Genomic DNA, 25,592 nt, shown 5'->3' on the forward strand with positions numbered 1-25,592 from the left:
TCTGACTCTTGGGTGGCCTTTTGCATGGTGTTGAGGTAGAGTTGAGGACTGGGGCCTGGTATTCAGACTCCGCAGCCAATCCTCCCTGTTGTGTGTCTGTTATTTTAGGAGGGGCCTTGCATTGTCTTGATCTCCACTGTGTGTGTGTGGTTGATTTTCTTTTTTGTTTAATGCGTTCTTTCAGACATCAGATTTGGGGGGGTTGTTGCCATGTAGGCTTCTGTAGCTGATGTGTTAAGTCGGGAGCTTGGGTGGGGAAGAGGATCCTGGCTGGTTCCCCTCTGTGGTGTGGGGGGCATTGGCCCTTCTCTTTCAGGAGATGATCGTGCATTGGCTCTAGCCCCACTGTCCGCTGTAAACCCTGAAGTCATTCTCCCTCCTTTTTAAGATGCTCCTGGGTGGTTTGGGATCATGAGCCAACATCCTCAGTATCCAGTCCAGGGTTGTCCTGATACACACCCCATGGAGTTTTTAGAAGAAAAAGCACAACTATAATGCTTTTGTTCTTATTCTCTTAGCTTCTAGGGACCTATTAAAAGAGTTTCCACAGCCCAAAAATCTTCTCAACAGTGTGATTGGAAGAGCCCTTGGCATCTCACATGCAAAAGACAAATTGGTCTACGTGCACACAAATGGACCAAAGAAAAAGGTAACTCTGCTGGTGGCAAGGAGACATGTTGGTCTGATTCTCTGGAAGGAGACTGGCTGCTCCTTTCTCAGATTTCCTGTCAGGGAGGCCATAGAGTGGGTTTTCTGAATTGAGAATGGTCAGCAGAGAATCTCAGAGCAAAGCTAAGTCTGGAGGAGAGCCTGGTTTAGGGAAGGGGAACACGGGCAAGTGAAGTGAGATGTTCTCATCTTGTGTAAGATAGGCCTCTATACTGGGCCCTGGATTTGGTCCCTTCCAACTAATTGGAACTGTAGAGGGTTAGAGTTGATGATAATTCCTGCTCCTAGAGCCGTGTAGGTCCTGGGACCCACAGGAAGCATGCAGGCAAACCATTCTGAATGAAAAATTTTAAGGATAAAGATGGGTCCCACCTTGCCCTCTGGCTAGAACATGGCACTTTGAAGAAGCAAAACAGCTTGAGGTGGGACAGTGGCTTGAGGGTGGGGGAGTCTGAGCCTTCCAAGGAGTTAATGATGGGATTGGGGTTCTGTCTTGCACTCAGGCCTGCTGCCGTGAGGTCTCCAGCTTTGCTGTTGATTCTCCATGTGGTTTGTTATACCTTTGTAGTCTAGAGAGGCAGCGGTCCTGATTCTCTCTTCTCTTCCTCAGAAAGTCACCCTCCACATAAAGTGGCCCAAGAGCGTGGAGGTAGAAGGCTATGGCAGCAAGAAGATCGACGCTGAGAGGCAGGCTGCGGCTGCGGCCTGCCAGCTGTTCAAGGTGACCCTCCCCTAGTGAAAACCACGCAAACCTCCCTCCTGAGAGCTTCCTGAAGTGAGGTCTTTCTGGTGTCAGCTGCACCTAGGTTTAGGTTGGCAGGGTGTTCAGCCACTCACCTGTCCTAAGCCCTTCCCACCTTGTGGTTCCTTTTTTGCTTCAGCCAGTGATGGAATAGATTAATATTATTTTCTTGCCACTGTAGTTATCTACTTTCTGTGGTTTCAAAAACCACAGAGAAGAACCCCTTTATGGAGGACACTCCCTCTGTACAGCACCATGGTGAGACTTCTATTTTGGTTTCTGTTTTTCTTTCCCTGTTATTTCATGTATTTAGGTTTTTCCTTGTAGCCACATAGTCCTCTCTTACTTACAACGGAAGAATAATAGTCACTTCTCTCACTTCCCAGTGGTTGGACGTGGGTTGCTTTCAGTTCTTGATTGCGCAGCATTTCCTAGACCTTCATTGTTGTTCCCAGCCTTTCTTTCCATCCCTAATTGGCTCCCTTCATGGCTGTGCCAACCTTGAATCTTCCTCACATTCCTAGGTCTTTGCTCTTGACAAGGACAAAGCTGTATTCCTTCAGCTTCTCTCCCGCTCACGGTCTGCAGACCTTCATTGTCACTGCTCCTCCTGGGTCTGAGGAGGCAAGGTTCCTCTTCCTGTCCTGGTCTCCCACACGACCCTTCTCTTTTCTCTGTCCTCTCTGTCTCCTCCATCTTGTCTCCCACGCTTTTATTTAATTTTCAGATCTTTCCTCATCTGATTCTTTTCTGTAAGCATCAAAAATTCTTCAGTGTTGGGGAATTCCCTGGCGGTGCAGTGGTTAGGATGCCACACTTTCACTGCCGAGGGCACAGGTTCGATCCTTGGTTGGGGGAACTAGGATCCCGCAAGCGGTGTGGCACAGCCAAAAAAAATTCTTCAGTGTTCTAACCCCTTCCGCAGGCCCTGCTTCCCTGCACACAGCTCTCCGTGCTTGTGGTTTGCATTCTTTCCACTCCAGCATCATAGCCCATGCCATGGTTGCTGGTTCCCTTCACATCCTCATAGCGCCTGGTGGTTGTTGGCTGACTGGGGCAGCTTTGCCAGGCTCACCAGCCTCTCCTCAGTCCTTGCTCTGCTTGAACGGTCTGTGGCTTTGGCACTGCGGGGCATCTTTTCCTCAGCCCCTGGGTTATACCTGCTTTCCTTGTCTCTGGGTCACTCCAGGCTTCTCTTCCTCTCCCACCCTCTATAAACATCTCCTTTTTCTGTACTCCTTCTGCCTGGGGAAATCTTCTCTCTCAGAAATTCAACCATCCTTTCTGTGTTGAATGTCTTGGAAACCGCCGTCTCCCTTAGAGCACCTCTACCTCAGGGGTTGTCAATTTCAGGGGGATTTTGCCCCCCAGGGGACACTTGGTAACGTCTAGAGACATTTTTGGCGGCCACAAGGAGAAGAGTGCTACCTGGTGTGACGCCAGGGATGCTGCTAAACGTCCCACGATGCACAGCCCAGCCCCTCACAACAAAGAATTACCTGGTCCAAAATGTCTCTAGTGCCGAGGGTGAGGATGCTTTTCTGCCTGGATGTAGAAGGCACTTTAAACCAAGACCATGTGCAGCAAGTTGTGATCACATTCCTCCCCAGCCTGTTCTCTGTTCTCTATCTATGCTCATAGCCTTTTTTGTTTGTATGTTTGTTTAATTGTGGATATAAAATTTAGCATCTTAGCCACTTTTAAGTGTACAGTTCAGTAGTATTAAGTGCAGCCACGTTGTTGAGCACCCAGTCTCTAGAACTTCTTCATCTTGGAAAACTGAATCTCTATACCCAGTAAACAACTCCCCATCCTCCCTTCCCCTCAGCCCCTGGCAACCACCATTCTACTTTCTATTGCTGCGAATTTGACTACTCGTCACATAAGTGAAATCACACAGTGTCCTTTTGTGACTGGTTTATGTCACTTAGCATAACGTCCTCAAGGTTCATTCATGTTGTAGCAAGTGTCAGAGTTTCTCTCTTTGTAAAGGCCGATAATATTCAATTGTATGTATATATCACATTTTGTTTATCCATTCATCCATTGATGGACTCTTGGGTCCACTTTTTGGCCATTGTGAAATAAGGCTGCAGTGAAAAAATAACTCTTCAAGACCCTGCTTTTAATCCCCAGAATTGGAATTACTAGATCATATGGTAATTCTATTCTTAATTTTTTGAGGAACTGCCACACTGTTTCCATAGTGTACTATTATACATTCCCACCAACAGTGCACAAGTGTTCTAATTTCTCCACAGCCTCACTAACACTTGTTATTTTCTTTCATTTTATTTATTTATTTTATAGTAGTCATCCTAATGGGTATGAGGTGGTATCTCATTGTGGTTTTGATTTGCATTTCCCTAATGATTAGTGATGTTGAGCATCTTTTCTTGTGCTTATTGGCCATTTATGTATCTTCTTTGTAGAAATGTCTTTTTAAGTCCTTTGCCCATTTTTTAGTCAAATCTTTTTGTTGTTGAGTTATGGGAGTTCTTTATATATTCTGGAGTGTGTAGCCCATTCATTCCTCAATATTTGTACTCAAATTTGTTCAGCTTTTTTCCTCCCAAACTAGATGTGTTTCTTACGCATTGCCCTCAGGCTTGTTGTGAGGTGCTGGCAGCACAGAGGTGACTGAAGGTGCTCTCGGGGCAGCCACAGCCCAGAGAGGAAGCACCCACATGAGGGGAGAGGTGCACCTCAGCCTCCTGAATAAAGCAGGCTATTCTTGAAGAGTGAGTAGAAGTTTTCCAGGGACAGGGATGGAGAGGGCACTCCAGATAGAGGGCACAGAGGCATGGAACCAGGGTGCACGCGAGCAACTAGAGGATTGTGAACGTGGGTCTGAGTGCTTGGCGATGGTGCGAACAGGTGGGCAGGAGCCAGAACATCAAGCCCTTAGGTGTCTCAGGTAGGAGTCTTGATTGATCCTGTGGATGCTATGTCTGCTGACTGGTGGTAATTGGTGGAATGACACAGCTGAGTTTGCCTTTAGGAATAGTCCCCAAAAGCAGTGGGGTCAGGCAAGACCAGAGATGGGGGCACAGGATAGGTGAGAATGCCAGCAGCAGCAATGCAGGAGCTTTCTTCTGGGGATATTAAAGAGCTGGAAAAGACAGTGACTGGTCAGATGGAGGAGGGAGGAAGAGTGGGTTGGTGGGGAAGCATGAGCCAGCACGGGGAGCCCTGGAAGGGAAGCGGGTTGGGTGGGTGTTCATCATCAGGAACACCTCATGGCCTTGGGGGGCGGGTGTGAGTGGGAGGCAGGGAGGTAAAGCATGCTGGCGTCCTGGGGAAGGCCAAGGGGGAGGGTACTGTATGTGTTTTCTGTATAATCAGATCGTCCTTGTAAGCAGGCGGTGACATGACGCAGAAGCGTGGAGGCTGAGCCTTGGGCCAGGCACCCGTACTGCCCTGCCCTGAGTGACTGTGCTTTCATGCGTGTGGATGTGTGTGGCGTGCCCTTTTCACATTCTCTGTCACAGAATCCTACTGTTCTCATGCATCTGTGCTTCCACACAGATTTGACAATTTGTCAAGTGCCCAAAAAGTCTGTCCAGACTTTGATTGGAGTTATGTTACATGGGTTAATTTAGGAGGCTTTTGTCTCTTGACGCAAAAAAGTTTCATCATCAGGAATTCCCATATTTTGTGTCCTTTTACCAAGTTTTATACTTTTAAAAAATATGTAAATCTATTCCTTTAAGTTCATTTTAGGTAGGCTATGGTTATTGTTGCTGTTGTGAATAGAATTTTCCTGATTACATTTTATTTTTTTTTTAGATTTTTTTGATGTGGACCATTTTTAATGTCTTTATTGAATTTGTTACAATATTACTTCTGTTTTATGTTTTGGTTTTTTGGCTGCGAGGCATGTGGGATCTTAGCTCCCCGACCAGGGATCAAACCCACATCCCCTGCATTGGAAGGCGAAGTCTTAACCACTGGACCTCCAGGGAAGTCCCTTCCTGATTACTTTTTTTTTTTTTTAACATCTTTATTGGAGTATAATTGCTTTACAATGTTGTGTTAGTTTCTGCTGTATAACAAAGTGAATCAGCTATATGTATACATATATCCCCGTATCTCCTCCCTCTTGTGTTTCCCTTCCACCCTCCCTATCCCACCACTCTAGGTGGACACAAAGCACCGAGCTGATCTCCCTGTGCTATGTGGCTGCTTCCCACTAGCTACCTGATTACATTTAAAATTTTAGTTGGTTCAAAAAAAAAAAAATTACAGTTGGTTCTTTCAGAAATCTGAGGAGAGAGTTGTTGTTTTTTAAAGATTTAATTTTATTTATTTTTGGCTGTGTTGTGTCTTCGTTGCTGCACGCGGGCTTTCTCTAGTTGTGACGAGCAGGGGCTACTCTTTGTTGCAGTGCACGGGCTTCTTGTGGTGGCTTCTCTTGTTGCGGAGCACGGGCTCTAGGTGTGCGGGCTTCAGTAGTTGTAGCACGTGGGCTCAGTAGTTGTGGGTCTTGGGCTCTAGAGCGCTGGCTCAGTAGTTGTGGCTCATGGGCTTATTTGCTCCGCGGCATGTAGGATCTTCCCAGACCACGGATCGAACCCGTGTCCCCTGCATTGGCAGGCGGATTCTTAACCACTGAGCCACCAGGGAAGTCCCTGAGGAGAGAGTTGTAAGAAGCGAGTGGTCACTCCTCAGCTTGTTACAAGTCAGGTGTGGCTGAAGCCGCACTGTGGAGCGGTGCCTGGATTCTGGCACCTGCCGTCCACTGTCACATGGCTGTAATGTCTGAAACCCTCTTGATGCGCCTGGCTTACCCATGTTGTCTTTACCACTCCCAACTTGAATTTCTTGACCTTGTGCTCTATTCACGTGCTACTCCTGTTCTAGCTTCTTGCTTATTTTTTTGTTCTTTAGACTGTTTTTTTGCATTTTTCTCCTGCCTCTTAGATTCTGAGCTTCTTGAGGGCAGAGACCAGGTCTCATCCCTCCTGATGGTGGCCCGGGGTGGCAAGCATGTTGCTTTGTACATGCTAGAGACTCGGCAAATGTCTTATTTGATTTTCTCTAGAAAAGAATGAAACTGTAATATATTTTAAAATAATATTTTTGTATAATTGGCTTTAAAAACGTTTGGTGTGATTTCTAGAGTATGTTCCCAGCATAGGATTCTTGTGTCAGAGGTATATCTGTTTTATGGTGTAGACGACATATTTCCTAATTGCTACACTCACTGAAGCTTTCTAGATCACTTTGTGAATGCATCTGCTTCCTGTTGCCCTGTGGGGTTTTTCTTTGTTTTGTTTTGTTTCTTTGGTCTTTTGTCTTAATAGCTGTAAGAATTTACCTTGTCATTTTCATCTGTTGAAGCTAGACATGTTAAGTGCTCTCTCTCTGCCCAGTTCTGGACTAGGGCCTGAGGTGAGTAGACAGGTGAAAAAGCATGACTCCCACACATGAGGGACTTATGGTGTAACTGGGCAGGTTCCGAGCAGCCTGAGGTGTGAGGGTGGTATGGGCCCTCACAACGCCCCTTTTTTCCCCAGGGCTGGGGTCTGCTGGGTCCCCGGAATGAGCTGTTTGATGCAGCCAAATACCGTGTGCTAGCTGATCGCTTTGGCTCTCCGGCTGACAGCTGGTGGCGCCCAGAACCCACCATGCCACCTACGTCCTGGCGGCAGCTGAATCCTGAGAGCATCCGGCCAGGGGGACCTGGGGGCCTATCCCGCTCCTTGGGCCGGGAGGAAGAGGAGGATGAGGAGGAAGAGCTAGAAGAGGGGACCATTGATGTCACTGAATTTCTGTCTATGGCCCAGCAGGACTCCCACACCCCACTCAGGGATTCGAGGTACAGCCAGGGGCAGGGAATACAGGGGAAGCTGGCTGCACCTTGACATGGGGTGGGGCGTGTTCCCAGGGAGTCTTCTCTGAGATGGGAGGGCCCCTGCCCCACATCTCAGTCCGTGTCTCTGTTATTCATTGGTACACCTACCTGTTCTTGGGGAAAGCCACTTGTGGCCATGTACTGTATGGCTGGGCTTTTGTGAAGCAGCGGCACGGACCCTCTCTCCAGCTCACACTTGGGTCCTTCAGAGGCCCAGTAACTACTCTGCCTGCCCCCTGCCCCTACCCTCCTATCTGTTTGGGGGAACTGAGGGAGTGCCAGGTGTGCTTTGTGTCTGTGAGAGGATCACAGGCCAAGTGGAAATGCCCCAGCTTCCTGCAACTATGCAGTATCCTAGCCCCTGGGTCTCAGAGCAGGTGAAATTGGCCCAGGAAGAGAGAGTGCTTTTTCACCTAAACTTTCGGTCCTCCCAGGGGGGGTTCCTTTGAAATGACAGATGACGACAGTGCTATTAGGGCTCTGACCCAGTTTCCGCTTCCCAAGAACCTTCTGGCCAAGGTGATTCAGATAGCGACATCGTCCTCCACAGCCAAGGTGAGCTGGGTATCCTATAAGTATGTGTGACTGGGGAGCTGGCTTGGTCAAGTCTGGTTTTCCTCCAGACCAGGTGGGAGGGAGACTACAGGTGTATGGGAGGGCCGAAGATGCCCATTTTCCAAGCCCAGCCTGGGCCAGCTGGGGGAACTCCGGGTCCTTGGAGGGTTGAAGCAGCAGGGACAGATTGGAAGTCAGAACACTGGAGCACAGGGAGGGGGCTGGGGACTGTAGGAGTGGAAGACCTATATCTGTTCAAGGGTTGCGGGCAGGAAAGGAGGGTTTGGCGAGGGGGTGGCTGACTTGCTGAGGTTTTCATCTTTGTTGTCAGGCTGAGGGGCTTTGGTTAAGCACAGCTTCTCTCCAGGTACAAGGCCTTTTTGATCCCCCGGGATGTGCTTGGTTCTTAGCTTGTGTTGACAGCTTCAACCCGCAGCTACCATCACACCTGTTTGCTTTGAAAGTGCTGAGAGGACAGTGGGCTAGGAGGGCAGGTAGTGGCATTGCCCAGATGCCGTTTCCTGCTGTGAAATCGTGGTACCACAGGAGAAGCAAGGCCAGGATCCGGGAGCTGCAGCCCCACAGAGCTGGCTTCTGCCTGTCCAGTGGCACTTCTTTTGTGGCTGATGCTTGGTACCTGCTCAGATGGGGGTTAAATCCGTCTCTGTATCCCTTGGCATTCTGAGAACTCCTGGATGTTTTCATTCCCTGCCTTTTTGTAACCATCTCTCTTGCCCTTTGTGTAGAACCTCATGCAGTTCCATACTGTGGGCACCAAGACCAAGCTGTCCACCCTCACCCTACTCTGGCCCTGTCCCATGACCTTTGTCGCCAAAGGGCGTCGCAAAGCAGAGGCAGAGAATAAGGCGGCAGCCCTGGCTTGTAAGAAACTGAAGGTGAGTGCAAGGTCCTTAGTGTGATGCATGAGATGTCTTGGAGCTCACTGCTACCCTTGGCAAATGGTCCACTTTTCCAGGAAATGAAATCTACCGCTGCCAGGCTTTTGGCCTGGGCACATAAGTATCTGGTGTCCCAGCCTTGCTTGTCAGGCTGTGGGGTGCTGTTTCCAGGGCTTCTCGACAGTCCCCGTGGAGGTGCTTTGCCCATGAGCTCAGCCGTTTCAGCACTGTTGGCTGGAACCTGGGTGAAGCCAGGAGACATGCTCATCATTCTGAATGGTATGGAGCTGGAGAAATGATGTCTCTGTTGAGGGACAGACTTGGTATCTAGAAAGATCTTGATAACTTGGGCTTTGTGGCCAAAACAAACCATGCGAACTTCATCTAGGATGAATATTGAAGGGATCAACATCCAGGTGAAGGCAGTGGGGCTTACAGCTAGCAGTCATTTTGAAGTGGCTTTGGAGGTCAGCTGATAGCCCAGTTGTGGGAGTTACCTGAACCCGTGGGGGTCTGGTTTGCAGAATAAGAGAGGAAGGAGCCCCTGTTTACTCTGAATGGTCGGATATACCTTTGGTGTACATTTGGCTCTGGGAACTGAATTTTAGATAGAGCTGATAGTGAGGGGTAACAAGATCCTGGAGAACTGAAGAGGGATGGGCTCAGGTAAGTGGTGAGAGGGAATGGATGTGTCATTACCTGTGGCTCAAGAGAACAGAACTAGGGCTAACTGGGAGAACTTTGAGGAAGCCTGAATTTTAATTTGATAGACAAAAACGGTGATGAACTTGTTCCCAAGAACTCTTGTTTTAGGAGGGTATTTCCACTGTCCTGGGAGCATTTAATTCAAATTTGTGAAAACTAACGTTGGAATAAGATTGCAACTGTCACCATTGTTCAATCTGCTGAAGTCTGCATTTGTCCCCAAAAAATCAGTTTTCGTTGACTGATTTTATGAAGCAACCGTTACAGATTGAAACTGAAAAATAAATGCATTGACAAAAAACAAAAACAAACAGACAAAAAAGTGATGAGAAGAAGACCCTCAGCATGTTAGAGGCCTGTCTCAGGAAGGAGCAAGCTTCTAGGTGGCGGCAGTGTTCTGAGAGCAGCTGACTGCCCCCGGTCAGAGAGGCTGTAGGTAAATTCTCACAGTCCCAGGAAAGGACAGAGGCCTCCCCTGCAGCAAGGTGGCCCTGTTGGCACCTCTTCTGTTCTGGCACGAGGAGGCGGGGGAGGGGGATTGGTCCCTGTGCAGGTAGACTTCTTAAAGGAGGGAGTGTTTGCTCTGGGTTTTGGAGGGTGTGTGGAATCCGGACATGACAGACTATAGGGGAAAATGACTGCTTTTCCACATTTGCCCAATGTGTTGGAATGCTTTGTCTTATTTCTGGTGGGGTGGCTTTGGGCATATAGGGAAATAAAACAGAGAGTTTCCCTTCCAGTGGTTTATTTTATCAAGTTGCATAAGTAGGTATTTCTGGGAACTTCCATGTACGTTTGTACGGTGGACTGGGTGTCATGCAGAGACAGGTGGAGGTGTGGCAGCTGGACGTGAAATGTGTCAGGGATGGCTGGGGTGGGCAGGCAGTGAAGGCACAGGAGCCTGCGACTGGGTTCTGGGGTGGCTCAGGGCCTGGCTTGCCTGTCTCAGGTGGGGATTCATGGAGGTGAGCCTGGGCTGCTGTGGGGACTCCAGCTGCTCGGGAGAGGATTCTTTGTGGCGCCCATCTGCATGGGTGGGGGCTGTAACACTCAGACACGCCAGGTCTGGTTTTGCTTGAATCATTTTTAACATTTTTTTTTTTTTTTTTTTTTTTTTTTGGTGGAGACCTAACATTTTCCTGGTTCCTAATTTCTCCCTCTTGCACCATATCGGCCCAAACCCAAAAATGTCTTAGAAAAGAGGTTGCTCTGCACGACTTCTCTCAAGCTCCTGAGCAGGTCTGGGTCAGTTCTGGAGAGATAGGCATAGACCAGCCGCCCGTGTCCCCTCTGCAGAGCCTGGGCCTGGTGGACCGGAACAACGAGCCGCTCACCCACGCCATGTATAACCTGGCCTCCTTGCGCGAGCTGGGTGAGACCCAGCGCCGGCCGTGTACCATCCAGGTGCCTGAACCCATCCTCCGCAAGATAGAGACCTTCCTGAACCACGTAAGAGAACCCCCCCATTCCTCCTCACCTGCCCGCCTTCATCTACCCAGACCAAAAGCTTTCACCTGCAGCAGGTGGTAGTGACTCCCCGCTTTCCCCACTGGGGATGGAGCCTGGGCGCACCCTTGCCCTGAGCAGTCCTATCTTGCCCACAAGGGTCCCAGGGCAGTTGAGGACTGAGTCCTGCCCAGCGGGTGGGCCATAGCTTCTGGCCAAGGTGAATTATGTGGAGGGGCTGGCTGGCTGTGGGTAAATGAGAAGAAAGTATTTCTCTTCACCATTTTGTTTGCCTCTCCCGTCCCCCAGTACCCCATGGACAGTTCGTGGATCTCCCCAGAGCTCCGGCTGCAGAGTGATGACATCTTGCCCTTGGGCAAGGACTCGGGGCCGCTGGGTGACCCTATCACAGGCAAGCCCTACGTGCCCCTGTCAGAAACAGAGGAGCTGCGTCTGAGCCAGAGCCTGCTGGAGCTGTGGCGGCGGCGAGGGCCGGTCTGGCAGGAGGCCCCCCAGCTCCCTGTGGACCCTCATCGGGACACCATCCTCAGTGCCATCGAGCAGCACCCGGTGGTGGTCATCGCCGGGGACACGGGCTGTGGGAAGACCACGCGCATCCCCCAGCTGCTGCTGGAGCGCTACGTGACCGAGGGCCGAGGTGCTCGCTGCAACGTGATCATCACTCAGCCACGCCGCATCTCGGCTGTGTCCGTGGCACAGCGGGTCAGCCATGAACTGGGCCCCTCCCTGCGCCGGAACGTGGGCTTCCAGGTGCGGTTGGAAAGCAAGCCTCCAGCCCGAGGCGGGGCTCTGCTCTTCTGTACAGTGGGCATCCTGCTACGGAAGCTGCAGAGCAACCCCAGCCTGGAGGGTGTGAGCCACGTCATCGTGGACGAGGTGCACGAGCGGGACGTGAACACGGACTTCCTGCTGATTCTGCTCAAGGGCCTGCAGCGGCTCAACCCGGCCCTGCGGCTGGTGCTCATGAGTGCCACAGGCGATAATGAGCGTTTCTCCCGCTACTTTGGTGGCTGCCCTGTCATCAAGGTGCCCGGCTTCATGTACCCTGTCAAGGAGCACTACCTGGAGGATATCCTGGCCAAGCTGGGCAAGCACCAGTACCCACACCGGCATCGGCACCACGAGGTGAGGGGATACGCCCGCCCCGTCCTGCCCACAGCTCCTGGGCTTTTCTCCATGGATTCCCCTCCTCCTTCCCAAGCCTTGGTTTCCTTGCTAGAAATGGGAATGATCAGGCCTGCTTGACAAGGGTGTGGTGAGGGTTGGAGGTGATGTGTCACGTGCCTTGACCTCACCGAGTCACGGTGGCCGTGTCCTGTGCACGACCCCTGGCCCCGGGGCTGTGACTGGCCTCTCTTCCCCCACCCCAGTCTGAGGATGAATGCGCTCTCGATTTGGACCTCGTGACTGATCTGGTTCTGCACATTGATGCCCGCGGGGAACCAGGTGGGTGCTTTCTCCTCTGCCCCGTGCCCACCCTGCTCTCCATCTGCCGGGAGCCACTAGCTCATGCCTGCAGGGCCTTTTGCAGGTGGGATCCTCTGCTTCCTGCCTGGGTGGCAGGAGATCAAAGGAGTGCAGCAGCGCCTCCAGGAGGCCCTGGGCATGCATGAGAGCAAGTACCTCATCCTGCCAGGTGAGAGCATGTGTGCAAGGATGGTGGCCCCTGACACCAGGCTTGCCCTCTGTCCTGGGGAGTGACTCACCTGGGCTCAGGGCCTTGGGTTTCTTAATAGGCTGCACTACTTTTTTGCTGGCTCTGTGACCTCTACTGGGCATATTACTGATCTGGACTTCAGTTTCATCAAAATAGGGTCAAAATCCTTGCCTGCCCTCATATGGGGAGGTTTTGGCCAGAGCAGTGCCCGTAACCAGTGTGTTCTTGCTGCCTGCCAGTGCACTCCAACATCCCCATGATGGACCAGAAGGCCATATTCCAGCAGCCTCCCGTTGGGGTGCGCAAGATTGTCTTGGCCACCAACATTGCTGAGACCTCCATCACAATCAATGACATTGTGCACGTGGTGGACAGCGGTCTGCACAAGGAGGAACGCTACGACCTGAAGACCAAGGTGGCACCCATCTCCTGGCCCCGCCCCAGCCCAGATCTACCCTGGGCCTGTGTGTCTGGAGAAGGCCACACCTGTGGGATCTCGGTGTCCCTGCTGTGGGGGGCAGTTGAGGAGCTGAGTGAGGTGAAGGCCAGGCGCAGGGGAGCATGAAGGAAGGCGTGTGGTCTGTGTGGCTGCTCACCTGCCCCCTCCCCCAGGTGTCCTGCCTGGAGACCGTGTGGGTGTCACGAGCCAACGTGATCCAGCGCCGGGGCCGGGCGGGCCGCTGCCAGTCAGGCTTTGCCTATCACCTTTTCCCACGGAGCCGGCTGGAGAAGATGGCCCCTTTCCAGGTGCCGGAGATCCTGCGCACACCCCTTGAGAACCTGGTGCTGCAAGCCAAGATCCACATGCCAGAGAAAACGGTGCGGCGGCGGTGGGCAGGGTGGGCCCTGGGAACGTGCAGGTGGGGTGCGGGCTAACAGGCTCTGCCTCGTTGGTGCTGTAGGCAGTGGAGTTCCTCTCCAAGGCCGTGGACAGTCCAAACATCAAGGCGGTGGACGAGGCCGTGATCTTGCTCCAGGAGATCGGTGAGTGGTGCCGGGCTGGGCCGGGCTGCGGAGTGGCTGTCAGGGGCGGGACTGACAGCTGAGCTTGCAGGGGTGCTGGACCAGCGGGAGTACCTGACCACTCTGGGGCAGCGCCTGGCCCACATCTCCACTGACCCACGGCTGGCCAAGGCCATAGTGTTGGCTGCCATCTTCCGTTGCCTGCACCCGCTGCTAGTGGTCGTTTCCTGCCTCACCCGGGACCCCTTCAGCAGCAGCCTGCAGAACCGGGCGGAGGTGGACAAGGTCAGACCCAGTGCCTTTGCGTGGTCCTCTGCTCTCCCTTCCGGCCCTCCGCTCCCTTCGGTCCCGAGGTGGCTTCCTCTGGTCCCTGCCCCCTGACCCTGGCACCCTCCTCCCCTCCCAGGTGAAGGCACTGTTGAGCCATGACAGTGGCAGTGACCACCTGGCGTTCGTGCGGGCTGTGTCCGGCTGGGAGGAGGTGCTGCGCTGGCAGGACCGCAGCTCTCGTGAGAACTACCTGGAGGAAAACCTGCTCTATGCGCCCAGCCTGCGCTTCATCCACGGTCAGCGGGTCCCGAGCTGCCCTGAGCCCCTCCACCCTTCCCACTCGCACTGGGCCGGTGCACCGTGAGCTGTGAACCAGGGGCCCTAGGTTCACCCTGACTTTGCCTCCCCAGGACTCATCAAGCAGTTCTCAGAGAACATTTATGAGGCTTTCCTGGTGGGGAAGCCCTCGGACTGCACCCTGGCCTCTGCCCAGTGCAACGAGTACAGTGAGGAGGAGGAGCTGGTGAAGGGTGTGCTGATGGCGGGTCTCTACCCCAACCTCATCCAGGTGCTGCCCTGGGGAGGGGGCCCCAGGCCACGACCTCTCCTTCCATCCCAGCTCCTTGCTCATCCCACCCACTTTCTCCTTCATCGTTGCAGGTGAGGCAGGGCAAGGTGACCCGGCAGGGCAAGTTCAAGCCCAACAGTGTCACGTATAGGACCAAATCCGGCAACATCTTGCTGCACAAGTCGACCATTAACAGGTGGAGGAACCGTCAGGCTGGGGCGGGGCAGCTCGGGTGGTTCAGCAGGGGGCCTCACCCAGCTCTTCGTTCCCTAGGGAGGCCACACGGCTACGGAGCCGATGGCTGACGTATTTCATGGCTGTCAAGTCCAACGGCAGCGTCTTTGTCCGGGACTCCTCCCAGGTGCACCCACTAGCTGTGCTGCTACTGACCGACGGGGACATCCACATCCGTGGTGGGTACCTGCACACCTCCCGCCCCACCGCTCCTCCTGCTGCTCTGTCTCCTCAGGGGTCCGGCCTCACTCACCCGGGCTCCCCGCGTCTCTCCCTTCCTCCAGATGATGGGCGCCGGGCCACCATCTCCCTTAGTGACAGCGACCTGCTGCGGCTGGAGGGCGACTCGCGCACCGTGCGGCTGCTGCGGGAGCTGCGCCGGGCCCTGGGCCGCATGGTGGAGCGGAGCCTGCGCAGCGAGCTGGCCGCACTGCCGCCCTGCGTGCAGGAGGAGCACGGGCAGCTGCTTGCGCTGCTGGCGGAGCTGCTGCGCGGGCCCTGTGGCAGCTTTGACGTGCGCAAGACAGCTGACGACTAAGCCCTGTCTCCGCTGGGGCCATGTACAGAGTGCAAATGTTTATTTAAAATAAAGTTCTATTTATCCCTTGTGAGCATCGCTATCCGCTGGGGCTCCCCAAACCAAGAGGAAGAGTGAAGGCTCAGAAGGGAGGGCCCCAAAGTCTTAGGAGAGCAAGGGGCTTAGAACCCAGCCCTCAGGAGCCTGAACCACTCATGCGGGTTCTTGGCTTGTGCTGCTTGGCCCAGTCTAGTTGTCTTTGTCACAGCCGCGGTGGGAGGCAGTGTCCTTGCGTGTGCAGCAGGGCCCGCAGCGTGGATCCTCTGGCTGGCTGCCACCTGCTAACCCAGGCAAACGGGAGGGAGAAGTTCCACAAGCAGCCTTAACCTTTGGTCACAGCCACAGATTCACAGACGAGGGGCTGAGGTCAAGACTGCACGCTGCACCCCAGTCCCTCGATGCGAGGGGACAAGCTGGGGGCTGTGGGGGCCTCGGATGCTGAAGACGTAGACAACCAGGATGTATACAGAAGACAGGGCCTGCGTGGTGGGACATACGAGCTTTATTTGTTCTGGAAATGGTAACAACAATCACAGATCAACATGGTTAACGGCTGAGCCATAAGCAAATGGGGAAGTACAGAAACGTTCCAGCCCCAACGGCTGCAGAATAGAACACAGCACACACGGCCTCTGGTCCCACCTGTCAGGGCGGCCTTCTCAGCTTCTCTGGCTTGTGGGACCCTTCAAGGGAGCTGTGACCAAACCACCTTTCAGAACACTGACCACTCCAGTGCCCCCTAGAGTGCTCTCCGCCGGGGTCACCTCTCCCACCCCTACCTTTCGGCCAACGGAGTAAAAGGACCGAGAGAGCTTGTTGTCCACCCCAGCATCAACACAGGTGCAGGTACCTTTAGGCCCAGCACTGTCACCCCACTGCATCTGGCACCCCACCTCCCACTGCTCCTCCCAGTTTCATCTCACCCTTTCTTGCAGACAAAACACGGATGCCCTGATGTCCCTGGCGCCGTTGAAGCACTGTGTGGACAGTCTCTGGCCCTGGGAGCGCTTTTCCCACAAGACCCCTGCAATTTCTTGGTATGTGCTTGGGGAGCTGGTGTCGAACCTCCCTGGAGAAAATGCTACCTCAGAAAGGGAGAGCACCTGCCCAGCCCAGACACCCTCCCTCTACATGGACTTCGAATCTGATCCTAGGTCAACAGCTCCCACCTTCTCAGTGCCAAGGGATGCCAGAGGAGGAGGTGGGGAGTGTGAGGGGCCAAGTCTGCACTGCAGAAAATGCTCTTCCAGAGGAGAAGCCTTGGAGACTCCCAGGCCATTTCACTACAAACTGTTACGTTTTAATCCTTTATTAGAAACCATGCAAACTTTAATACAAAAAATACAAGTGCAATAAGAATCTTCGTGTCAATACAATTCCCGGGACTTATCATTGCAGCCATCCCAAGACCAGGCCTAACCAGGACACACCCCTTAGGCTGGCCTCGCCTCTCCTCTCTCCCCTCTCCAGTCAGGCCGTAAGGGAGCCTGGATGGCCCATCTCATGTACTTATTTTTAAATTTCCAGACTTGATTCCCCACTATCCACATGAGTTCTGAACACATCGGGCTCCCTGGCAACTGAGGGCTCGAGTGTCCTAGGTTGGAGGCTAGGAGGAATTTGACCTCCATGGCCCTTTCCAGCCCGACCTTGTCTCCCACCAGATCCCAGGGAATGAGACAGACATAGATGCCAAAACCAGCCTCTTGGTTAGAAAAGAAAAGCAGCATACACACAAAATGCCAGAACCACCAGTCCACACTCTGACCAGCCCCTAGCGGTCCCTGCCTGTCCTCTAGCCCACAGCCCCCCACTGCGCCTGCCCTGCCCACACCACCTCCGGGGCCGGGGGCCCCGAGCTGCCCAAGCCAGGGCAGCCTCCAATGCCTCACCTCCCGGTTGGAGGCGTCAGGATCTCCCCTCCCTGTTTCCTTTAACACCTACCAACGACTTTCATTCAGACATGGCTTCAACCTGCAAAACTACTCCACTGGTTTTCAGGTTATTTAAAAAAAAAAAAAAAAAAGATAGTGTGACAGCAGCTAGGTAGGTATGGGAAGCAGCGGGGACAGGCAGCACTGCCCCTGACTAACTTGGGGGAGGGCAGCAAGAGGTGCCTGGCGCCACCTGCGAGGTGGGCACCACTGTGGGGTCAAAGGAAGAGGCAGTGGCTTAGCAGGCTCTAGGGTACGCAGTCAGCACCCAGCCATCACGTGGACATCCACTTCCACTCTTCCCTCCAGATGGACCAGCGAAGAGGGAGGGTATGTCAGTTTCTCTTGGGTTTGGTCCAAAAAACCCAAACAAACGAAGAGGAGGTTGGACTCCGGCTCCCGCCACCCAGATCCCAGGAGGTCCTGAACTAGCCCCCCAACCACCCCACTTTCCACCCAACCTTCTCCGCGGAGCAGCGGCGCAATGGTGAGGACAGGGAGCCAAGCAGGGAGCTGGGCCTGGGGCTGGGAGTGGAGGGAGCATGGGGACGGGGCTGCTGCCACCCTGGGCAAGTGAGGCGGGAGGGAGGGAGGGAGGGATGGAGGGGCCTAGAGGGCAGCCCCAGAGAGGGAGCTAGGGGCCCAGGTGCCTGAGCTGGGGCCGCCAGGGAAGTGGAGGGGGGCGGGAGACAATGTCGGCCCCGTGGTCGGTGCGGGCCCTGGCGTTTGCCCGGAACGTCAGCCTGTAGGTCTCAATCTGCAGTGACACAGGAGGAGGGAAGGGAGAGGGTGACGGGGGAGACAAGAGGGGGAACACGGGGGACGGAAGACGAGACCAGAATGTCATCATTAGATGCCTGGAAAATAAAAGGTTGCTTCGTTAAAATTCAGGCCACACTCCGGTCAGAAAACAAAGGAGTTTCAATCTGCAGCCAGTGGCAGGGCCCCTGGCTGGCCCTTAGGCCGAGCCCAGCCACTTACTTGTCTCCTGGATCTGGCTGTCCAAGGTCTGGGCCTCCCTTTGGTCACCACCCCCTGCCAGGGTGGTGTGGCCACTGAGGCCAGTGGCTGAAGTGGGGGCGCCAGCTTCGGGCGCTGCCTCAGGGACGGCCAGCTCCTCCCCAGCTGGGGGGCCCGGACACGGAGGGGCCTCGCTGCCACCGCCCTCAGTCTACAAATGAAACAGTGGGGGAGACAGTGCAGGGTCAGTCGGGGAGGGCGTGGGATGGTGATGGTGGTGGGTTTCACACACAGTCCCCACCCCCGCTGCTGCGGCTCCCCATTGGCTCAAGGTACAGTCACCTGGGAGTCTAGACCAGGTGCCCCCCACCCCCGCCACCGCCAGACCAACTCCTGGCCTGGGTGGCAGGGTGCTGGGTAAGAACTCAGGCTCTGGGGCAGTAGAGCAGTGCAGCCTGGCTAGTGACACGCTCTGAGAGCCTCCTCTGGGAGACGAAAGGCTTCGTGAAGCCTCTGACATGAGGAGTGAAAGGTGCCTGGCTTCTCAACAAGGCTGATGCCAGATCAAAACACTTATGACAGCAGATTGTTAGCAAAAAAACTAAGGAATGATCTCAAATTGTGGGTCTGGAGCCACTAGGGCTAGGGAGCTCCGGGAGCTTGAACCAGTTCCTGAGGGGTGCAGGCCGCCACCTCAGACCTAATGGATCCTAGGGCACTCCCTGCACATGTGAGTGTTCGGAGAGGCTTTCTCGGCCATTCCTGGGGCAGCGCTGCCCGTGTATCCATCATTCATGCGCCCCTGACACAGGCCGCCTCTGTGCTGGGCACCTTTCTGGGGCCTGGGGACACAGGAGGGAAGAAGGTGTCCAAGGAGGTGTGAGGGAGACTGTGGGGGCCTGGCGAGGAAGACCTTGTGGTGGCCGTGGACACCCAGTGTGAGTCCAGAGCACAAGAGGGAGGGCTGCTGGGAGGCACTGGAACGCCCAAAGGCGACAACAGGAGAAATCAGAGCAGTGAAAGAAATGGGCCTCTGTGTTAGAAAAACAGTTCCAGAAGTGATAAGAAAGGGAGGTGATGTGAGTAAAGAAAAGACTTGCGGTCAGAAAGGCCCAGGCGTGAGCCCTGGTCTGCGTGCGCCCGTCGTGTGGCCGACGGGCCGGGGACAAGTGACTACACCCAAGTTAATGCCCCGGGGGTGCTGACCAGAGAACGGCCCCTCACAAGGTGTGGAGCATGTCCTGAGAGGCTGCGACAGAGGGAGCTAGTCCGGGCTTGAATGGAGCACTGCGGGGGGCGGGACAAAGTGCGGGCTGGGATGGAGCCACGCTGCGGTCAGATGCAGGGGGAAGGCCTGGAGCACTGCTCACGTCCCCTCTCCCTCGCCCACCGCTCCCTGAGCAGCTGCAGCCACCCTCAGGCTTGGAAGCCGGCAAGGCGCTGCCCCCACGGCCCCCGCTACCCGATGACACTGAACAAAGGACAGACAGCATCTTGGCAGACAAAAGGTCTCACGGTACTGTGGAAGGAGCTCGGAGGGAAGAGGGGGAGGGGAGGGAGGAGAGGCCCAACCAGGATGGGAAGCCCACCGCCCAAGTGCGCACAGGCCTCCAGAGGGGGTGGATGCCGGGCCTGCCTTCACAGGCAGCTAAAAATGCGCCATCCCGCTCCCAGGCCTGGAACAGAGCCTGACACAGAGCAGGTACCGAACACTCCCGTCTCAGGAGGTGCTGCGAGAACCGTACCACACAGAACCCGGCCTTGTGGGGACCTGCACTCCAGCCCTGTCCCTCTGAACATGGCTGAGATGGGCTCAAAAAGGCAGGCCACGGCTCTCAGGAGAACATTCCGCCTCCAGCTGGACAGGTGAGAGGTGACCGGGCTGGGGCCTCTTCACCTCTCCTGCCTTGCTCAGGACTGATGACAGACGATGGAAACAGCAATGGTGTGGGTGAAACATGACCCCTGAAGAGACTGAGGGGCGGTGACAGGTGCCCACCTGCTGGGACCCAGACTCCAGCCGCACAACCCCACACCCTAGCTGTGTCCCCACCAGGACCCACTCACTACCTTCACGGCACCTCCTGCAGGCAGGTGGCCCACGTTATCAAGGGACCCCACCTTCGCCTGGGCCTTCTCCTTGAAGTTCAGCTTCTGACTTTCAATCTTGACATCTCCTCCACCTGGAATGAAACAGAAATGGGTCACTGTGGGTGGCAGAGAAATACCCCTACAGGCAAAGCCAGGAGGCTGGCCAAGGACTGGGATGTGCCCAGTATAGAAACAGGGAAAAAGTGACCTGCTCTGAGGACAAAGGAAGAGGCACAGTGAACACATGCTTTCAGCCTCATAAACACCCTGTTGGTCAGGGTCAGGATCCTGGAATCCTGGTGTGCCAGCTGCCAGCACTGATACTGGAGGAGAGGAGTGACTTGCCCAAAGTCACCAGTGAGCCAGTGACTCACAGGATGGAGTATGGTCTAGGTGAGCAGTTTAACTGAATCTCACTGTCATGAAAAGAAGGGAAGGCAAGAGGCGGGAGCAGAGGGGAGGCAGTCTGGACACAGGCAACATTCAGAGCTCAGCCAGAGTGAAGCCACGGGATCAAGGACAAAAGCACTGTCACTGGCCAACCGGGCCCTCAGCTTGGCTTTCCCTTGAGCCCTTCTTCATTCTCCCATCTCCTCTTGGCTCATATCACCGACCTCAACACCTAGCTTCCTGCCAAATTCTCCAGGTATCCTACCCACTGGATTTCTGGCCCCTTGCAAAAACTGGACCTCAAGTCACTCAGTGTCACTAGGGAAGGAGGTATCTCACAAGAGTGGATTTTCCAGATAGAAGGAAAAATGAAGGGTAGTTAAGGGCCAAAGTGTTTTGATCCTTTTAAACAGAACACCTTCTAAAATGGATGACACTTTTTGCTGAGAGGGAAGGGAGTTTCCTTTGCCTTCGCCTTAACTGGCCCGTGGCGTGGAGACTGATCTCTGAGACACCAGACCTGTCAGCCAGTGTGCCTGCCGCTACAGATACGGCCCTGCCCCAAATCTGCTGCTGACCCAGGGTCCCACGAGGCTCTTAGGGTACAGCCGAGGCAAGAACGCAGGCCCTGCTCAGACAACATTGCCAGCGGCTCACAGGCCTCCGCGGGGGTGCCAGGCCACCTGCGCTGCTGGCAGGAGAGTCTTCATTGCTGTAGTGGCAAGATCCACATGGGCAGGCCAAGGCGGCATTACTGAATGGCTCCCTATCTCCTGCTGGAGCTGGTGGTGGATGCTTCACTGCTCGGGAATACCCTTTGCTCCTGAGTCTGACAGGCAAGGCCCGGCCACCACTCTCCAGAGCTCCTTCAGCACCAGCTCCTGAACGCTCGCCTGGGAGGCCGAGAAGAGTTCTTAGCCCACAGCGCACCTTCCCCTAGGCCTAGGTCAACAGCGCCATATGCACACGGCAGGTCCTCAAGATGCTGCTGGTGCAAGGGGCAAACCTTACACACTGTTCCTCCTCCAACTAAAAGGTTAGTGCCCAGAATACCCCCTCCCTGACAGGGACTGAGGACTACGTTGTTTCTACTGCTGTGCCCTGGGTGTGTGGCTCCAGGAATCTTCATGGAAGGACAGAGACATAGGGGTGAAACCTGGGACAAGGGAGGTACCACTCACCAGGCTTGTGCTTAATGTTAGCCTTGGACCCACACTTGGAGGAGACCTTAGAGATGTCCACCTTCTTGTTCTGAATCTGAACCTGAGGAGAAAAACACATAAAAAAATGACTGCCTCAGAGAGAGAGGGTGTACTGCCAGGTCCAAGCCCATGCTCTCTTTATAGTCTCCAAACCCGAGGTCAGAGGCCGCCTTCTCCAAAGCCTTCCCTGGCTCTAACCTCACTCCATCTCTTCTTCATACCACCTCTTGGAGGGACCTCACCATCAGCTGTACACTAATCACTTCATGTGCTCAATCATCATCTATAGCGTACCTACTACCATCAAAACAGCAGCCTCTACTCTGGCTCATCTTTCCAACAAGGCTGCAATTCTCCCTAAACAGGAGCTTGGGGAAATGCACTTTTCCCAGCCACAGATCTGGCAGCTGCTAAAGCAAGCCACCACGTGTCCTCGGCAACGGTGACAGGCTCATCTTGCGCCATCCCTGAGATGACCTGTGAGGAGTCAACAGAGGTCACTCGCCACGGCTGGGCTCTCGCCAGGGTGTGTAGCCCACACACCTGCTGACAGTGTGCCCCAGATGAACCTAGTCCTCAAAAAAAGAATAGTTGATGAGGGGAAGTTCCGCTTTATAGATGTATTCCAGCCAATAAATGAAGAAGGGACAGCAGAATTAGAGTCTCACCACAGTGCACCTTCACTGAACTCATGGTTTTGGGCATCAACAGCCGCCAGCATCACGAGGAGCGAGACGACGAGAAGAGTGAGACATTATGTTTCCTGACAGAAACACCACCACTGCTTATGAACGTCTTGCAAAAATGTGGGGAAAAAAATCAAGTCTGAATCAATCTAAAGAAAACTGTGGGACTAACGAACATGTTAAGTGAAACCATGGGGACATCCTCAGCAGAATCCAAATTCTAGGACAAACCACTCAGTTTACTCTTGAAAAATATTACCGTGAAAAAAGAAAAAATGAACAGGGAACTTGTAGAGGAAGAGAAACCTAAGATCATAAGATGCAAATCAACCAATCACAACTTATGGACCTTACTTGTTTCCTGATTAAGCAAACCTGTTTAACATGCTATGGGATTTTATATTATATACATATGTATATTAGAGTTCTTATCTTTTAAAGTTACATATTAGAATATTTGCAGATAAAAGATATAACTAGAACTGGCTTCAAAATAACTGGGGTGGGCATTTATAGATAAGAATGGCCACAAAGATAATAAATGAAGCTGGGTAAAAAAGTACATCCAGTTCATGTTACCATTTTTTCTACTTTTGTATATGTTTGAAAATTTCTATAATTAAAAGTTTTAGGGACTTCCCTGGTGGCACAGTGGTTAAGAATCCGCCTGTCAATGCAGGGGACACGGGTTTGAGCCCTGGGCCAGAAGATCCCACATGCCGTGGAGCAACTAAGCCCGTGCACCACAACTACTGAGCCTGCGCTCTAGAGCCTGTGAGCCACAACTACTGAAGCCTGCGTGGCCTAGAGCCCACGCACCACAACGAAGAGTAGACCCCGCTCGCCGCAACTAGAGAAAGCCCGCGTGCAGCAACGAAGACCCAAGTCAGCCATAAATAAATAAATAGATAAATATATATATATACATATATATATATATATATAGCTTTAAAAAGCTTAATTGCATCTCACTAAGTTAACAAAGCCTCTGAGACAAGCTCTGCCTTCCCAGGCTGGTACATAGAAGAGCCACAATCCGCTTCCAAAAGCCAAAAGATAACCCCAACCCGCTCCCCTAGCCACCGGCCTCCACTGACGGCTTCGGCTTTAGGGAGCCACGTGCTGCTGCTCTGGCCTAGGACGTGTGTTTCTCGAGCTAGCCCCAAAGTCGCCCGCAGTGACGCCTGGCAGCCAGCACCAGCCTGTTCACCACCAACCAGGCATTCCCGCACCTCGCTCCAGCCGTGTGCTCACGTGATCTGCCCCTGGCCTGCAGGCCACTGCAGGTGTCAATACTGCTACTGAAGTGACACTGCCAACAGGTCTCAGAATCCATGAACATACACACCCCTCCTTGCAAGGGTGAAATGGAACTAAAACTGCTGCAACATTTAAACTGGGATCAGCCACAGAAGTAGCTGCCATGTTCTCACCCGATGTCCTCTCAGTTCTCAACAAGAGGCATGTTTACGTGTACGTGGGAACATGTGGGGAGTACTGACCAGTATCCTGTTCCAAGCCACGAATCCCTGTGGTAACCCCAGAATTTCTCTCTGGGGGGAAGGGGGGCCCTGTGGGGGAATGGGGTTAGACACGTACGGCTGGTGGCCACCCTTCTTATACACAGGTGTATTCATGGTGGTTTTATGGAGGGGCTGATGGAAGGCACGACAGCGCCTTAGTCCAGGCTGTTTACCCTCATCTTCCCACTGGAAACACTGTCACAGGCATTTTCCTAATGCTCTGCTGTTTAAGGAAACCTCCTAAAATGAAAACTCTTTTAAAAAGTATATTCCCTCACCAAAAAAATCTTGTTTGAAGTCATGTGTAGGCAGTGTGGGAAGACCATACTAGGTGACGGATAAACGGGGACTATTTTCAGAGCTCTGACATACACCACACAACATATAGAAATGCATTTGTGTCTCTCACACACACACACACACACACACACACGCAACCCAGTTCCCTCAGAATCCCTGTTCACCTTCTGTTTGCATCTAGGCCAAAGCCTGAGAGGAAAAGGTAGGGCCAGTGCCTACCTGTGCCCTTCACGGGTTGGATCTTTCTCACCTTAACCAGACACTGCCTTTAAAAGCTTCACCCACCTCTGCCTTTCCACACTGGGATGGCTGATCTCTGGCCAACTTCCAAGTTGGCCAAGAACCGGCCACCCAAGTGCCAAGGATGCAGTTTCTGCCCACGCCAGGAAGAGCCAGTGGTGGGGAGATGACCAGGAAGGACGTGCAGTAGGGGAGTTGTGCGGGGGGAAGAAAGAGGGGTTCTTTGTTTGCACCCTCACAGCAGAACTGCAGGGTCAGGCCCTCTGTAAGCCATGGGCAGGATGACATGACCACCGAGGGGGTGGGGGGACAGAGCCTAAAAATGAAGAGGGTAAGCAGAGCGGGACTTAATCCAGGTCAGGAAAGAGAGAAGGAACCGAATGACCCCAAGGGAGACCAGGACAGGGCAGCTCTCTCCCTCTTGGGGTGGGAGAGAAGCGAGGGGAGAGGCGGTGAGGGCAGGGCTCTGTCACAGGGACGTGGCAAATGCAAGTGTGTTCTCCACATGCCAGATGACAGTGGTGACCTACCCCATCTCTCCCTAGACCAGGACCTCCCTATGAGCTCCAGTCACCCGTGTCCCTAGCGCAGATCTTAAGGGTGGCACAGAGTAGCAGCATGATAAACAGGATGTCTGGATGGGAGAGGGAAAGAGCCAAAAAGAAAAGGAAATAGGAGGGAGGGGTTGGAAAAGGGAAAGAGTGGGGGAAGGAGAGCAGAAAGAAAAGAGGGGGAAGGAAGCAGGGAGAGGAGAGGAGAAAGAGCAGAGTCACAGAGATGAAGGGAGGGCACAGGAGGGGTGGGAGCACGTGGAACACAAACTCCCTGCTCTACAACAGCAAGGACTCAAGGATGGGCTCCGGACAAGTCCGGACACCTGTCTCCAGGTGAGGACCACTGCATCCCCAACAGCGGACTCGAGACAGACCACATCCCTCAGACCAGGTCTCTGAACTCCTAAGGCCTCCCACCCCCAGGGGCAAAAGATGCCAAGTGGGTGTCACCCAGCTGTCGTTTAGGGCTCACCAGAAACACTCAGTCTGAACACATTTGAGCATCGGGGTCCCCCCGACTCCGCTCGCCCGCCAGCGCGGGGCGGCCCT

At 53.8% G+C, this 25,592-nt stretch overlaps 2 protein-coding genes across 20 annotated transcripts in view; one reads left to right on the forward strand and one right to left on the reverse strand.

The window, feature by feature from the left end:
- Nucleotides 1-15,194, forward strand: part of DHX30 (DExH-box helicase 30) — a 30,460-nt gene extending 15,266 nt beyond the window's left edge. For all 5 annotated transcript variants that reach the window (XM_060111192.1, XM_060111195.1, XM_060111196.1 and 2 more), the window contains 18 exons: nt 519-649; nt 1,280-1,390; nt 6,931-7,232; nt 7,703-7,823; nt 8,570-8,719; nt 10,724-10,876; nt 11,183-12,019; nt 12,265-12,340; nt 12,426-12,530; nt 12,791-12,966; nt 13,164-13,370; nt 13,454-13,535; nt 13,606-13,799; nt 13,921-14,080; nt 14,195-14,352; nt 14,445-14,548; nt 14,626-14,765; nt 14,871-15,194. In XM_060111192.1, coding sequence (XP_059967175.1) covers nt 519-649; nt 1,280-1,390; nt 6,931-7,232; nt 7,703-7,823; nt 8,570-8,719; nt 10,724-10,876; nt 11,183-12,019; nt 12,265-12,340; nt 12,426-12,530; nt 12,791-12,966; nt 13,164-13,370; nt 13,454-13,535; nt 13,606-13,799; nt 13,921-14,080; nt 14,195-14,352; nt 14,445-14,548; nt 14,626-14,765; nt 14,871-15,124 — 3,461 coding nt within the window. In that variant the 3' untranslated portion in view covers nt 15,125-15,194. The remainder of the gene's footprint in view (nt 1-518; nt 650-1,279; nt 1,391-6,930; nt 7,233-7,702; nt 7,824-8,569; nt 8,720-10,723; nt 10,877-11,182; nt 12,020-12,264; nt 12,341-12,425; nt 12,531-12,790; nt 12,967-13,163; nt 13,371-13,453; nt 13,536-13,605; nt 13,800-13,920; nt 14,081-14,194; nt 14,353-14,444; nt 14,549-14,625; nt 14,766-14,870) is intronic.
- Nucleotides 15,195-15,647: 453 nt separating this feature from the next.
- Nucleotides 15,648-25,592, reverse strand: part of MAP4 (microtubule associated protein 4) — a 176,087-nt gene continuing 166,142 nt past the window's right edge. For 3 of the 15 annotated variants that reach the window (XM_060111181.1, XM_060111190.1, XM_060111188.1), the window contains 4 exons: nt 21,720-21,801; nt 20,179-20,240; nt 18,079-18,268; nt 15,648-17,954 (listed from right to left, as the gene is read on the reverse strand). In XM_060111181.1, the coding sequence (XP_059967164.1) occupies nt 17,947-17,954; nt 18,079-18,268; nt 20,179-20,240; nt 21,720-21,801 (342 nt within the window). In that variant the 3' untranslated portion in view covers nt 15,648-17,946. Of the gene's footprint in view, nt 17,955-17,977; nt 18,269-20,127; nt 20,241-21,719; nt 21,802-25,592 lie in introns of those variants that run through there. The other 12 variants (XM_060111182.1, XM_060111175.1, XM_060111176.1 and 9 more) reach the window with 7 other exon arrangements.

The sequence above is a fragment of the Mesoplodon densirostris genome, chromosome 10 (assembly GCF_025265405.1).
Source record: "Mesoplodon densirostris isolate mMesDen1 chromosome 10, mMesDen1 primary haplotype, whole genome shotgun sequence".
Lineage (NCBI taxonomy): Eukaryota > Metazoa > Chordata > Mammalia > Artiodactyla > Ziphiidae > Mesoplodon > Mesoplodon densirostris.